The sequence below is a fragment of the Bos grunniens genome, chromosome 2 (assembly GCF_055505025.1).
Source record: "Bos grunniens cultivar Pamir isolate PY7600 chromosome 2, Bosgru_T2T1.0, whole genome shotgun sequence".
NCBI classification, from domain to species: Eukaryota; Metazoa; Chordata; class Mammalia; order Artiodactyla; family Bovidae; genus Bos; species Bos grunniens.
In genome coordinates, this window is record NC_141166.1 from 46,930,254 (window position 1) to 46,946,297 (window position 16,044).

General features: G+C 42.6%; 1 protein-coding gene across 15 annotated transcripts in view; it reads left to right on the plus strand.

Moving 5' to 3' along the window:
• The window catches only part of FLACC1 (flagellum associated containing coiled-coil domains 1), a 49,092-nt gene that overhangs the window by 15,852 nt on the left and 17,196 nt on the right, over positions 1 to 16,044 (plus strand). For 5 of the 15 annotated variants that reach the window (XR_015144031.1, XM_086346062.1, XM_086346048.1 and 2 more), the window contains 8 exons: positions 418 to 479; positions 2,087 to 2,184; positions 3,467 to 3,519; positions 4,594 to 4,693; positions 6,800 to 6,903; positions 10,124 to 10,186; positions 13,560 to 13,649; positions 13,767 to 13,876. Coding sequence is in view for 13 of the 15 variants with exons in the window: in XM_086346062.1 (XP_086202188.1) it covers positions 418 to 479; positions 2,087 to 2,184; positions 3,467 to 3,519; positions 4,594 to 4,693; positions 6,800 to 6,903; positions 10,124 to 10,186; positions 13,560 to 13,649; positions 13,767 to 13,876 (680 nt within the window). In the remaining 2 variants the exon portion in view is untranslated. Of the gene's footprint in view, positions 1 to 417; positions 480 to 2,055; positions 2,185 to 3,466; positions 3,520 to 4,593; positions 4,694 to 6,799; positions 6,904 to 10,123; positions 10,187 to 13,559; positions 13,650 to 13,766; positions 13,877 to 16,044 lie in introns of those variants that run through there. The other 10 variants (XM_086346099.1, XM_086346110.1, XM_086346114.1 and 7 more) reach the window with 6 other exon arrangements.

Below are 16,044 nucleotides of genomic sequence, written 5' to 3' on the forward strand. Positions count from 1 at the left end.
CCTGCCCCCAATCCCTCCCAGCATCAGAGTCTTTTCTAATGAGTCAACTCTTCGCATGAGGTGGCCAAAGTACTGGAGTTTCAGCTTCAGCATCATTCCTTCCAAAGAAATCCCAGGGCTGATCTCCTTCAGAATGGACTGGTTGGATCTCCTTGCAGTCCAAGGGACTCTCAAGAGTCTTATAGAGATTACATCCAGTCAAAGAGAAAAAAAAAAAAACAGCTAAAGGAATGGTTTCCATGCAACCAACTGACATAGAGGCAAGAATTGTTTCATTCCTTCAGTAACTATGTGGGAGAGATCAAGGGAGTGGGGGGGGTACCCCATGAATGAGAAGGCTTCTCAGAAGTTGCAAGTTGAAGTGAGAGGGGGGTCCTCATTCCTGTCTTGTTAATACTGGCCTGGCCTCATTTCCAGCTCTCTAATGAAATGGATCTCCGCTGTGCCGAGATGCAGAAGAACTTTGAAAGCAAGACGAGGTATGCTCTCTGGCACAAGTTCCTGTATACTGCAGGTCCTAAGGTTCCTGCATCCTTGCGAGATTTCAGTTCACTGGGATTTCAGACAGTGGGGTGGCAAGTGGGGGTGGGAGATAAGAGACATGTCTTTGGAGAGCAGGATGATTCGATCTGAGGCCACTGAAACATAGCACAGAGGTTATTCCTGACTTTGTACTTTATCATCCAGTTATTTCAGTTATAATCTCCCTTTCAGTTGATTGCTAAGAAGAAACAATTTTCAGTTCTCTATGAGATTTCCGTGGTAAACTACTATTGTTCTCAGCCCAGTCTCTCCCTGCCCCCCTCTTCTTCCTCCCCTCTCCTCTAACCGTCTTGGCTGCTAGCTCAAGGCTGGACAAAATGGGAAGAAAGTATGGGAGGGCAGGAGCCAGAGCTGCAGAGACAAACCAAGGGGAAGAAAAAGGAAATGTGTTGTCTGTGTGAAAGTGAAGACCCACAAAGTCCCTTTCTTAGTCCTGCTGGAGAGAAGTCCTCATAAGTGTTGCAAACTTGCTTTTAATTTTTTAAAATTAATTAATTAACTTACTTATTAATAGACTATTTTTTAGATTCACAGTAAAACATAAAGGACAGAGAATTTCCACATACCCCCTGGCCCCACACCTGCACAGCCTTCGTCATCATTGACGTCCTGCCCCACCACCAAGGGGTATTTGTTACAATCAATGAGCCTGCTCCCAAAGTCTTAGTTTATGTTAGGGTTCACTCCTTTTTTTTTTTTTCTTTTGGCTGTGCTGGGTTTTCATTGCTGCATGCAGGCTTTCTCTAGTTGCAGTGAAAGAGCCTCTCTAGTTGTGGTACTCGGCCTTGATTTCCCCCAAACATGGGGGATCTTAGTTCCCTGACCAAGGATTGAACCCGTGTCCCCTGCTTTGGAGGCAGGTTCCCAACCATCGGATCATCAGGGAAGTCACTCTTGCTACTTCAGATTCTATGGGTTTTGATAAATGTTTAATGTCATGTATCCACCATTACAATATCATACAGAATAATCTCACTGCCCTAAAAATCCTCTGGGCTCTGCCTGTTCATTGCCGTCTCCCCACTAATCTCTGGAAACCACTGATCTTTTGACCACTTCTATAGATGTGACTTTTCCAGAATCTCATATAGTTGGAATCATACAGCCTGTAGGCTTTTCAGACTGACTTCTTGTACTTACCAGTATGTATTTAAGGTTCCTCCAGGTCTTTTCTTGGCTTGACAGCTCCTACAGCCCTGTGTTTTAATGCCCTTCTTGAACACTGCCAACATCTGCCTCCTGGAATGGAGCCTGGCAAGAACTTAGGCTCTAAAATTATCCTGGGTGTTAATCAGCTCACAGTTTCTTTGCTGTAAGCAAAGACCCTGTTGTTGGGGGTAGTCTATGGCCCCCCGAAGACTCCATTCAAAATAGTGGATGGTGAAAACAGAGGTCTCCTCAATCGTTTCTGGATGGACGCCAGAAGAATGTGTCAGGAAGTGAGGGCCCCACTGCCTGCCCACCAGCTGCCTGCATGAGGAGGGGAGCTGAGATCAGGTGAACCTTCTGCAGGTGACTGTGGCCTTCTCCTGGGGCCCCACAGGAAGCTCGAGGAAGCTCACGCAGCACAACTCAGTGAGTTGGAGAAAAACTACAAAGCAGCCTTGAAGGCAGAAAAGTTGGCTGCCCAGGACAAACTAGGTAAGGTTTTGGGAGGTGACCCTAGGAAGGGGGCAGAGGCTGACCATGCAGATCCAGAGCAAAGGAATTCCCATGGCCATGGCTGCACTCTGGGTAGACTTTTGAAGTTTGCTTTTAAAGCCCAGGAAGAGGGAGTGATTGAGAATGAAACTGAAAAAAGGCAAACCATATCAACAAACAACCTCTCTACCCCAAGAAGTTAGAAGGATCTACAGCCAAGTTTTGGGGTTTGAACAAGTCCCTTCACCTCATTGAGTCTCAGTATCCCCACCTAGGAATTGAGGACAATAATACCTGCCTTTATCACAGTGGTAAGAATATGAAAGCACTTTTTAAAAAATATTTAAAAGTTCTACAAATATAATACTGTTCCAATTCAGCAAGTTTCCTCACTGGTAAAATAATGGTGCTTCATCAAATGCTAACAGGCACACTGTGATTTGTATGACTTTATAACCTATAAGGGTTGTGCAGGCCACTTATCCCACTGTTTATGCTGCCCTTGGGAAGGGCAAAGTGTGCATCATTCAGAATTCTGAGTTTATAGAGTAATCTCTACAGGGAGAAGGAGAAATTTTTCCCTTTTTATGTTATATTTTTAAAAGATGATATTAGTCATAAAAGAAACGAATCACCAGTCCAGGTTTGATGCAGGATACAGGATGCTCAGGGCTGGTGCACTGGGATGACCCAAAGGGATAGTACGGGGAGGGAGGTGGGAGAGGGGTTGAGGATTGGGAACACGTGAACACCCGTGGCAGATTCATGTTGATGTATGGCAAAGCCAATACAATATTGTAAAGTAATTAGCCTCCAATTAAAAAAAATGATATTAGTATTAATACCTTGCCAGTTTTCCAATTTTCTAAAGAAAAGATTTTTGTCTTAAATAAAAGATAATTGTTTTCAAAACCAGGATACACTAGGAAAGTTATTTTAAAATGACAGAAGGTTTTGCTTCTCTTTTACCTTCAGTTGTAGGTTTGCTCCCAGGGATTAGTTCTCAGATTTGGGGGTGCCTCAGAATCACCTGACATCATATTATCAACAGATACTGAGCCTTGCCTCTGAGACCTTGACTCAGTGGGTTCAGGGTGGGGTCCAGGCATCTGATTTCTGATAAGCTTCCAGTATGCCTGCTGAGGCAGCACCATGGTTTCACCACTGATGGGATGAGTTCAAGGTGTGGATGGTGTGCAGGAGGGCTCTCACATGAATTTGAAATCATGTATTTCAGAGGAATAATGATGACTCGACTCTGTTGTTTTCCTTTTGTTCTCAGAGGAGATGGGAAAAGAATATAAATATTTGAAGAATATGTTTCATATATATCAGGTGAGATTCAGAGCTCCTTGGTGGATTAAGAGAGAGAAGCAAGGCTCCTTCTTGGCTGATGATGTTGAGATGAATCTAGAGTGCTTACCCGGAAAATAATTTCCTGAACCCCTGTCTCCTTGAACCTAAGTGGCCCTCACTGCACCCAGGGAGAAAAGTGAACCTACGGACTTTTATGGCATCCTTGCAGGACAGTTTGGCCTCTGGACCCTAAAAGAGTCCATTGATGAATATGTTTGTCATGAACAAAGTAATACCTGCTTGTTGTGTTTTTTTTTTAAGAAATTCAAAAATCAACAACAGCAACAGCCAAAAGAACTATCGCCACTCTAAAGAAAACCACTTTTTAAGATCTGTACTTTGTAATATCTTTAATTTTAGCAGAACACTGGGTCAAAAGGAAGAAACATTTGAAAGGTCTTCGACGCATTTGACCAAATTGCCATCCAAAAAGGCTGTATCACTCTGCACTAACTTCAGCAAGTGGAGCAGGGGGCACCCCACAACACAGCCCATCCATTTGTCAGCTAGTTTGATGGGAGCCCAGGAAGCCAGAATTAGGGCACAGCTTCATTCTAGGGGGATGAGAGAGTAGGAAACGGGAAGTGGACGAGGGAGGGCTGGGACAGCAAGCCCCTACTATGGGTCCTGGGTGGCCAGGGACTTCCCAATGTTCAGCCTTGATAGTCTGGAGTCCCAGGAAACAGCTCAGTCCCAGGCAAACAAGGACAGTTGATTTAAAAAATTAGCATCTTGATATTTCCCTTGTTTCCTACTGTGCTATTGATGAGTAATTCATGATTCAGAGGGAGCTGGCATGAACACATGCAGTGTACTCAACTGCCTGTCTTCAAAGGAAGCCCCATTCCAATAGGGCAAATACCACGCAGAGTCTGCTTTGATCTTTAGGGTCTTGGGTCCCAGGGCTGGAATCAAAGCCCACCAGTTAATGTATGGAGGCCCACAGCCAGGGGCTGCGGTAAGGGAAGCTGCAGAGAGCTCAGTACTGGGCCTCAGGCTGGGGTGCAGCCTTTCAGGATGCTTTTCTTCATGGTACCTTTGTCCCCCCAATAGGACAGCATTTATGATGAAATGGAGGACAAGTGGTCAAAGAAGAAGGCAGAGTGGGAGAAGGATGAGAAGCTGGAACGGGAAAGGATACTGTTACAGCAAAGTGAGTTCAGAAACTTTGGACTTTTTGATGACAGATGCCCCAAGAAACTGGCATTAATGTTGATCTCGACTCGAGAAAGGTGGCCTTGGAGTCTTGAAAGATGATGTGCTGTAGGGCTGGACTCCTGAATGGAAAGTGTCTGGAGACTTCAAGTGCAACAGGATAGAGTCTTTTAGAGTGTTTAACCACCCAAGGGACTAAACTGTACCATCCAGAACTCTCTGGTTGCAAGTTTGGCAATCATGAGCTGGACTGAGCTTGGGGACATCTGTAGGATTGCAGACTTGTCTGAAGTTCCAGGAAAAAAAAAAAAAGGCTCCTGAATTAGTTCCAAATACTCACTTTTTGGGAGAGGGGCAACATGATCCATTACATGCAGAGTCTTTATACTGCCATGTCCCCTCCAAAGGAAGCCATGTTTGATGTATTTTTCAATTGAGGTATTTTTTTGAGATTAAGTGTACAGCATGTTGATTTGATATATTCATATACTGCTGTGTATTCTTAACATTTCCAACACTTAGTACAGAGCCTGGATCACACAAAGTGCCCTATAGGAGACTCTCCTACCTGCACTGAGCTTTTTCATAAATGGAAAAAGGAGAGGGAAATCTCTGAAGTTTCTGCTTCCTGACCTAGAGGACTAGTTGAGGCAGAAGTAGGACCTCTATAAACTTATTCCACATCCTAGCCCAACCCAATTCAGATCTGATTTAGCTGACTAGTGAACCGCTCATTAAATGCAAATACTCCCTGGGAAAGCTCATCCTCAAGTCCCTTCCCTCCCTGGATAACCAGGAGATAGCTTGAAGACCCTGGAGTCAAAGCTGGGAAATGGGGCATGGGGGCTGCTCCTGCTTGAGGCTTTCCTGGAATCTTGGTGTAGACCAGGTCGTTGGAGAAGGCAATGGCACCCCACTCCAGTACTCTTGCTTGGAAAATCCCATGGAGGGAGGAGTCTGGTAAGCTGAAGTCCATGGGGTCACTAAGAGTAGGACACAACTGAGCGACTTCACTTTCCCTTTACCCTTTCGTGCATTGGAGAAGCAAATGGCAACCCACTCCAGTGTTCTTGCCTGGAGAATCCCAGGGATGGGTGAGCCCAGTGGGCTGCCATCTATGGGGTCACACAGAGTTGGACACGACTGATAAGATGCAGCAGCAGCAGCAGCAGCAGCAGCAGCCCAGGTCATTGCCCAGACTCCCAGCTACTCATACTACAACTATGCCATGTTGTCAAAGTCTGTGCTAAGATGCTACAGCTGGTTTTGGAAGACCAGACATTAGCTGCTCACAGTGTACCTTAGTCCAGACTTATCTTGTGATCCCATGGTTTGCCTCCCTACCCAACCCCAGCACCACGATGCTGAAGAAGAGATTTGTGTGAGACCTTCACCTGTCCATCATCCTGTTTAGTATTACAGTTCTATTGGCAGCTCTTCCAGCCCCTCAAAATGATTAAGCCTAGCTCTGCCTCAGGGCTAAGTACAGAATACATTTTATTGCTGGAAAAGTCATGTTACCCAAGAACTGTATTTTAGGATTCGCGTATCCAAGAAAACATAGTGATTAATTCAGCAGAGGCAATGTTTAAAATAATAAATAACAGATCCAAAATAAACTACACAAAAAGAACCAGAGGTATTAGAAATAAGGGGCTTCCCAGGTGGCTCTAAGGGTAAAGAACCCACCTGCTGATGGAGGAGACATAAGACACAGGTTTGATCCCTGGGTGGGGAAGATCCCCTAGAAGAGGGCATGGCAACCCACTCCAGTATTCTATTCTTGCCTGGAGAATCCCATGGACAGAGGAACTTGGAGGACTACAGTCCATACAGTCACAAAGAGTCAGAAAAAACTGAAGCAACTTAGCACACATGCATGCACTAGAAGTGCATGCGGCTGATGTGATGGAGAACCATCGCCATATCCACCTCATTCTCAGGCATCTCCAGGTGAGCGTCAGAGGTTAAACACCAGGCTGAAAGGACCTGGATCACACAAAGACCCAGTCTGGAATTTCTACTATCTTCAGATATTCTGGTTTTCTTTGTGTGTTTATTTTTCCCACATTTACCCATATATATCATTTCCTCATCTCCACAGAACATAAGATAACCAGAAAGTTTGAGTTAGAATCAGAAGAAGAAAGGAAGAAAATAAACGAGTCCTACACAGCTATCTTTGAGAACTTCAATCAGGAGAAGGAGGTAACTCAGTGCAAATACATCAGTGGTTGAATGTGCAGTCTGGGTGGGATGTCCAGTTCCCAGGGGTGCCTCTGTAATGAGGTAAACTCTTTGTTTTTGGGTGGGGTGTGGTCCTACTTTTCCAGCTTCCCTGGAAACTTCTGCAAGCAGACTGTCATTATGTGGTTCTTTATCTAGACAGTCTTACCACAGGATTATTGGAATGAAAATTGTAATTTATAGGAAATAATAGAATGCTAAACCATATACAAAGCCCACAGTTCCCTATTTGCCAAAATCTCAGTTTCTGAATGATCTTCTCATCCTTGACTGTAACTGAAGAGAAATGGCAGTGTTGCAAACTAAACTGAGCAAGTCAGGACACGTACAACTCATGTTTGGTGAGTTTTGACAAACATGTTCATCCATGTAGTGAAGTCAAGTGTTAGTTGCTCAGGCGTGTTCAGCTCTTTGCGACCCCATGGAATGTAGCCCACCAAGCTCTTCTGACCATGGAATTCTCCAGGCAAGACTACTGGAGGGGGTAACCACTCCCTTCTCCAGGGGATCTTCCCGACCCAGGGATGGAATCCAGGTCTCCTGTATCGCAGGCAGATTCTTTACCATCTGAGCCACCAGGAAAGCCCCATGTAACCAACATCCAAATCAAGACCTAGAACATTTCATCAACCCAGAAAGCATGCCTGTGCCCCTTCGCAGCTAACCCCTATCTACCTCAAAACCTGCCCCAAGACAACCACTCTTTTTATTCATATAACTATAGATTTAGTTCAGTCTAGTTCAATCGCTCAGTCATGTCCAGCTCTTTGCAACCCCATGAACTACAGTACGCCATACTTCCCTGTCCATCACCAACTCCTGGAGCTTTCTTAAACTCATGACCATCAAGGTGGTGATGTCATCCAACCATCTCATCCTCTGCCGTCCCCTTCTCCTCCCGCCTCCAATCTTCCCCAGCATCAGGGTCTTTTCTAAGGAGTCAGTTCTTTGCATCAGGTGGCCAAAGTGTTGGAGTTTCAGCTTCAGCATCAGTCCTTCCAATGAATATTTAGGACTGATTTCCTTTATGATTGACTGGTTTGGCTCCTTGCAGTCCAATGGACTCTCAAGAGTCTTCTTCAACACCACAGTTCAAAAGCATCAATTCTTCAGCATTCAGCTTTCTTTATGGTCCAACTCTCACATCCACACATGACTACTTGAAAAACCACAACTTTCACTAGATAGGCCTTTGTCAGCAAAGTAACGTCTCTGCTTTTTAATATGCTGTCTAGGTTGGTCATAGCTTTTCTTCCAAGGAGCAAGTGAACAGGCGAAACAACTATGGATTAGTTCCACCTGTTTTTAAACTTCATATAAATGGAATCATACAGTGTATGCACTTTGTTGCATAGCTTCTTTCCCCTCAATTATTTCTGTGAAATTTATCCATTGTTCGTATCAGTAGTTTTTTCCTTTTATTGCACAGTAGTATTTATTTGTAGGAATATAACACAATGTGTTCACCATTTTTCTGTTTTTGGAGATTTTGATTGGTTCTATTTTTTGATTTTTACAAACAAAGCTTCTATAAATACCATGTGTAACTATTTTTGTAGACTTACTCTCTCCTTTCTCATGAATATATACCTAGATGTGTTATTACTGGACTCTAATGTAGGGATTTATAACAAAGTTCTAAGATATTTTCCACAGAAGTTGTGACATTTTTCTCTTGCACCTCAACTATATGAGAATTCCAGTTGTTCTATATCATCAACAACAATTAATATTACTAATCTTTTCCTTAAGAAGCTTTTTTTTTTTTTAATTTTGTTTTTTGGTTGCACCATGGATCTTTGTTCCCTGACCAAGGATTGAACCCAGGCCCTCAGGCCCTCAGTAAGTGTGGAGTCCTAACTACTGGACTGCCAGCGAATTTCTGAGTATTGCTGATCTTTTACTTTTGGCTATTTCAATGCGTATGACCCTGGAAGAGGGCATGGAAACCCACTCCAGTATTCTTGCCTGGAGAATCCCATGGCCAGAGGAGCCTGGCTGGCTACAGTCCATCAGATTACAAAGAGTTGGACACGACAGAAGCTTCTGAGCACAACACAGCACAGCAATAGGTATAAAGTGCTATTTCATTATTATTTTAGTTTCCCTGATGACTAATTATGTCAGGCAAATTTTCATATGGTTATTGGACCATTTATATGTCTTCTTTTGTGAAGTTCGGTTCAAGTTTTTTGCCAGTTAAAAAGAAATTGCGTTATTTACCTTTTTATAATTGGTACGTAGGAGTACTTTTTATACTATGAATACGGTTCTTTGTCAGATATACATGCTGTGAATTCTGTGGTTTGCCTTTTCATTTTGCTCACATTGTCTCTCCACATGCAAAAATTTTACTTTCGATGAAAAGTTGGTTATCGACTTTTTCCTTGTATGGTAATAGCTTTTTGTCACCTCTGAAACTGTTGCCTATTCCAAGAACATGAAGATATTCTAGTTTTTAAAAAGTTTCATAAGTTTAGCATTTATGATTCTGTGATCCATTTTGAATAATTTTTTTTATATTAAAGGTCTTAGGTCATTTTTTCCATATTTATATTCATTGTTTCAGAATGATTTGGTGAAAAAAATCTCCCTTTCTCCATTAAGTTACCTTGATGTCTTTGTTGTATTTGAGGGAGTAGGGGGCAAACTCTCTCCATTCTGTTCCATTCAACTATCTGTCTATATTTAGGCCAACAAAACAATGTCTTAATTTCTGTAGCTTGAAATCAGGGAGAAAAAAAAATCTTCCAACTTTGCTCTTGCTTTTCAAGGTTATTTTGGTTCTTCTTCAGCCTTTGAATTTCTATATAAATTTTATAATTATCTTGTCAAGAAAGCCTAGTGGTATTTTAAGTGGGATTGCAATGAATGTAAAGCTCGGTTTGTGGAGAATTGGATATTTAACAGCATTAAATCTGTACCCTAACAAAAGAAAACTCTTTAATGAAAATATGACTGCTTTTAATACTTCTTGATACACTAAGGTTGAGAAGGAGTAAGATTTTCATCATTTAACTTCAACATGTCATGTCACTACTTTGTAATGTGTGCTTTATTAGAGCAACGTCTGAACTTTTGTGAATATTGCATCCCTGAATCATATTCTGGCTTTCTTAATTTTCTGAAAGAAGTGCCAGAACCCCAGTTGCTGACCTTTTCTAAATAAAATTCTTTTTAGGAGCTCTTAAAACAACATGAAAGGGATACCTTGCAATTAGAGGAGCTTAGAAAGACAAAAGAGGTAAGCTTTTTCATTTTTCCTGTGGAATTAGCCTCTAACAAATACATTGCTAAAATGATACATTCTCAATAAAATGGAATCTATGATAATTTTCCCCAAACCATTGAAAAACAAAAGAGCTAAAGCTGAGTTAGGGCTTCCCCAGTGGCTCAGCAGTAAAGAATCTGCCTGCAGTTCAGGAGCCGCAGGAGTCACGGGTTCAATCTTTGGGTCAGGAAGATCCCCTGCAGGAGAAAATGGCAACGCACTCCAGTATTCTTGCCTGGAAAATCCCATGGACCGAAGAGCCTGGCCGGCTACAGTCCTTGGGGTCATGAAGAGTCAGACACGACTGAAGCAACTTAGCACACATACACACAAAGCTGAGTTTGCTGGATTCACTGTCAAAAAGGATTTTAGAACTCTCTGAAAAAAGAAAGCCATTGCTGTCTTTTTAGAGCCAGATCTGAACAAATATATGAACAATATACTGTGAGATCTTCAGTGTTAAATGCCTTGCACTTCTCTTAAGGCTCTAACAACAAATGGGCCTTAAACAGTAAAATGCCAGATTCTTCCATTTAGACCCTGAAAACTACAATACTGCCTCTTGGGAACTGTGAGTTCAAGTCTTTCCTTAAAACTCTGAGTGTATTTACCTCACCCCCACAGCCTCTCTAGGAACTTTTTTTCTGGAACAGACTATAGCGCTTCCATAAAGGAGGTATCAGAAGGGAAATTGTTCAAACCCCCAAACTGCCTTGTGGTTCTTCTTCCACTGTGAATTTAATTTGGATTCAGAATGGACATGTTTGGGAAAAGATTAGCCATTCTGAAAGCATGGCATGACATCGTAGAGCCCAGGCAGGACGTCAGCTTTGTTGGGCAAGCAGTCATAATGTCCCGCAGGGTAAACGGGTGGACTTTGGTATGATGTAGACTCAGTGTGTTGTAAGAATGGCTTTAATGAGCTTGACTACTAATTCTATCACTGTGTCATTTCTGGGGCTATTTCAATTAATTTATTTTGCTCCTGATGCATGGTCATATTTTCTTGCTTATTTGCATGTCTGGTGATTTTTTTATTGGATGCCAGCCTTTGTGACCTTTACCTTACTAGGTGCTGAATACTTTTGTACTTCTTTAAATATCATTAACCTTTGTTCTGGGATTCAGTAAAGTTACTTGGAAATGGGCTTCCCTGGTGGCTCAGTGGTAAAGAATCTGTCTGCCAATGCAGAGGACAGGAGTTCAATCCCTTACCCAGGAAGATCTCACATGCCAGGGGACAACTAAGCCCATGTACCACAACTACTGAGCTTGTGCCCTAGAGCTCAGGAGCCAACAACTACTGAGCCCACATGTCACAACTACTAAAGCCTATGAGCCCCAGAACCCGTGCTCCAAAACAAGAGAAGCCACCGCAATGAGAAGTCCACGCACAGCAGCTACAGAGGAGCCGCCACTCGCTGCAACTAGAGAAAGCCTCCTTGCAGCAACAAAGACCCAGCACAGCTGAATAAACAATAAAAACTAAAAAACAAAACAAAACAAAACACATACACACACACAAAACCTTTTTTTTGAAAAAAAGAAGTTACTTGGAAACAGTTTGATTTTTCAAGCCTTGGTTTTTAAGCTTTCTTAGGCAAAATTACAGCAGTCTTGATCTAGGGCTAGTTTTCTCCCACTGCTGAGTAATCTCTGTGTATTAACAGGGTTTTTATATTCTGGCTGGAGCGTGGCAGGCTACAGTGTATGGGGTTGCAAAGAGTTGGACACGACTGAAGCGACTAACATACATGCATGGTGGAAACATGAATTTCCCCGGTCCTGTTTTGGGCTAGGGACTGTTCTGCCTGCTGGTGGCTCTTTCCCCTTGCCTCGTCTCCCTCTGTTCCTTCTCGCCATCATGTAGCTCCAGTGACACTGGACTGCATACTGTTTCTTAACAGGCCAGATTTCTCCCACTTCAGGGTCTTTGCACTCCATCTTTTCCCTTCTTAGAAAGCTCTTTACCAGATATCCACACAGCTCACTTCCCTACGTCCTCCCAGTCTTTCTCCAAATGCCAACTTCTCAGAGCCTGCTCTACTTAAAGGCTCAACAACCTGCCTAACACTTTATGTTTCTACACTGACTTATAATCATTCAACCTGATAAGCTCAGTGAAGGGAGGGATTTTTGTCTGCTGCTTTCCTTGCCACTAATCCTCAGTTCCTAGAATGGTGCCTACCATATCACAGACATCCAGTAAACTGCAAATTTTTAAACGAATAAATAAATTAATTTTGTTCATTTTTAAATAAATACTTCAATGAAAGAATGCCAAATGACCTGGTACAGTGTTTTGCCCAATGCCATTGCAATAAAAGTGATGGTGCATGCATTCTCAGTCATGTCTGACTCTTTGGGGACCCCGTGGACAGTAGCCCGCCAGGCTTCCATTTCCATGGGATTTCCAAGGCAAGAATACTGGAGTGGGTTGTCATTCCTTTTCTAGGGGCTCTTCCTGACCCAGGGATAGAACCCACATCTCCTGCATTGGCAGGCAGATTCTTTACAACTGAGCTACTGGGAAGCTCCTTGATGAATCCATATCAATACATTATTATTAACTAAAATCCAATTTACCTTAGCATTCCTTCTTTGTGTTGTACAGTAAGTCCCTACATATGAATAAGTTCCATTCTGAGAGTATATTCAAAAGTCCAACAAAGTTAACTTAAGTACCCAACTAACACAATCGACTATATAGGACTGTATTCTAATAGGTTTGTAATACCTTTCATACAAATAATATGTGCATAAAAAACAAGCAAACACAAAAAATAAAGAAAACATGTTTAATCTTACAGCACAGTACCTTCAGAAGCACGCAGTACAGTACAGCAGCTGGCATACGGGGTTGGCATGCCTGTTTGCATCCCATAGGTTTCGTCACATGCATCATGCCACGCAGCCTCCACTGCAGCATCATACAGAATGGTGTCTCTGCCCTAAAAATCCTCCATCCTCCTATTCATTCCTTGCTTCCCTTCCTAACTCCTGGCAACCACTGGTCTTTTTACTGTCTCTATGGTTTTGCATTTTCTAGACAGTCATGTAGTTGGAATTCATACTAGATATTAAATAAACCCTTGTTTAATGAATGGATAATTGATAGCTGTTTTGACAACCCATGTGAGCTCTGGTGAGGGCTGTACCAGTGAGGCTGTTGAGAGGGGTATAGACTAGTGAGACATAGAGGGGTAGAATGAACAGGGCATAGTAACAGAGCAGGAGAAGGAGTGGCTAAAGTTGATGCTTTCACATTCTAATCCAAATGTCCTGAATGAGGGGATAAATGCGTAGACATCAGTGCAATGTCCTGAAACAATTTATTCTTACCCAGGTCATAGAGGAAGAGTTGTATGCTCAAGCTTTTATCCTAGAATCACTTAACACAACCCTCTACCAAACCCAGATGGAACTCCAGAGAGAGGTGAATCTTGGCTGGAGTGGGGATGGGAGCTGGAGGGAGGAACCCCCTGCCATGTAGCTCTGCCCTGGGTGACTCTAATTTAGGAAAGATGGCTATTAAAATGTACCTGTCTTTCAGAAAGCTGTGGTAGCAACTCTGGAGAAAACACTCCAGATCAAGCTTACTGAAGCTGAAGACAAGTTTAAGTACACCATACACAATCTGACAGAAGAAAACATTCATCTAAGGTATGAATGATGCTGCTCAGAAAGACATGGCTGAATTATCTTCAGAAAGTGATAACAGGAATTCCCTGGCAGCCCAGTGGTTATGACTCTGTGCTTCCACTGCAGGGGGCCTGGGATCAATCCCTGATCAGGGGACTGTGATTCCACATGTTGTGTGGTGATGGGTGAGGAATGGGTGGAAATGAACCTAGGTATTCCCTCATGAAGTCAAGGCACAGGCACTGTCAGGAGGGGGATATTTGCTGGCCACAGAAGTTACCTTCTGAGGTCAACACTTTTAAAGTGATGTTGGGAGACTCCTCTCCCTTTCCTATGTTAGTTTTTAATGCAAAATAATACATGAGGTTTATCTGAGACTCTCTGGGTTTATTCAGTTTTATGACTGAGAATTATTTTTAAATCCATGGCCTTGAGCCTTGTGATTTTCTATTAAGGGCTTTATGCCTTGAAGGCCTTCTTTACTTATGGGGTATTAATAAATGCTAGAAAGAGGTTCTAGCAGAACCTCTTTCTAGAGAAGGCAATGGCACTCCACTCCAGTACCTTTGCCTGGAGAATCCCATGGACAGAGGAGCCTGGTAGGCTGCAGTCCATGGGGTCGCTGGAGTCGGACACAACTGAGCGACTTCACTTTCACTTTTCACTTTCATGCATTGGAGAGGGAAATGGCAACACACTCCAGTGTTCTTGCCTGGAGAATCCCAGGGACGGGGAGGCCTGGTGGGCTGCCGTCTATGGGGTCGCACAGAGTCGGACACGACTGAAGTGACTTAGCTTAGCAGAAAGAGGTTCTGAAGGATCTATTTGAATATCTTGATGGCAAGTGCACTGTGAATTTTTCCAGTATCAGTTGGAGAGTTTGCCCATAAGGAAGATAGTAGTTGATGTAGGAGGGACAGATGATCAATGTTTCCAGATAAGTTTTAGGTCCATGACAGATGGAGCACATAAAAGATGTCACAGGGCCTTTTAATTCACCTAGTTGGTTGTTTTGATGATTGTAGTCAAATTCTAGAATTATTTTATATAGGGAGAAAGAAATTCCAGCAAGAAACTTATCTAAGAAGTCTCAGCTTAATAAATGGGTAGAGATGGGAGAACTAAGGAGAAAGGGATGTGTGTCTCAAAGGACCTAAACAAAAGGAAGTAAGTGCAGAGACAGGACCCTCTTGTGGCTCATTAGAGATCCCCACTCTTTGAAATGTTTTAGAACTCTGAGGCGAGGGCTGCTTTATTGTAGTGGGGCTGAGCACTGAGAATGTGGCTCTGATGTCTTTTAGGACTGAAAGAGATTCATTCCCAACTTGGAGAAAAGTTTCTTCAAAGCAGTTGGGAGGGAGGATTGGGAAGAGCCCTGGAGTTCCTTGGAGCCCTATCACTGAGAATTGAAAGGATGTTGGAAAAGCTGGTTAAGAGAGCTGAAGCAACCTGAAGTGCTAGACTCTGTAAAATCTCTTTTCCAATGTCCTGGCTCTTTGCAATAACAGGAGAATCTAGGAGGATTCTGGTCTGGCTTAGGAAATTTAATTTGTGAAATTGAAGATAAGAATTTTGGTGGTCTTCTTTGTGGGTGACTCATCCATGAGTGTCAGAGAGCTGATTTGCCAGATGAACTAAATCTGGAGTGGATGTAAATTTACCATTCTGTTGGGTCCTTTTAGCAGGGGAAGATTTCAGTTCAGCCCATTAATAAGTAGAGTTAAAAGCTTCCTGGGTAGAATCAAACTCTTTAGGAAGACAAGAATTTTCTTTAAAAACAATCTGAAGTCAATTGTAATTTGTCATGAACAGGTTTGTTACATTTTTATGTGCAAGCCTGAATTTTCTTCTAATCAACAGGCTTTGGAAAAGCCCTAGGAATCATGGGATGAAGTCATCTAGCAGTTGCTCAAGCCATATAAGTTAGTAGGTCTCCTGGTTGTAATTTTTGAGATCTGTTAGGATTTTCTTAATTAGCAGGTTTCATCCAATACTGTGACTGGTCTTCACCAACAAGCATATATATGAACTATATAAGTTAGAAAAACAAGGTCAGTAAGTTTGAATGACTATAGTAAACTCCTAAGCAAATCTGTGAAGCTCTTTGGTTACTCTGAATCTTTATGGCTCACAGTTCAGCTTTAGTCCGAGGAGTATGAGAAATTAAGGATTTGGATTCTCAGACTGCT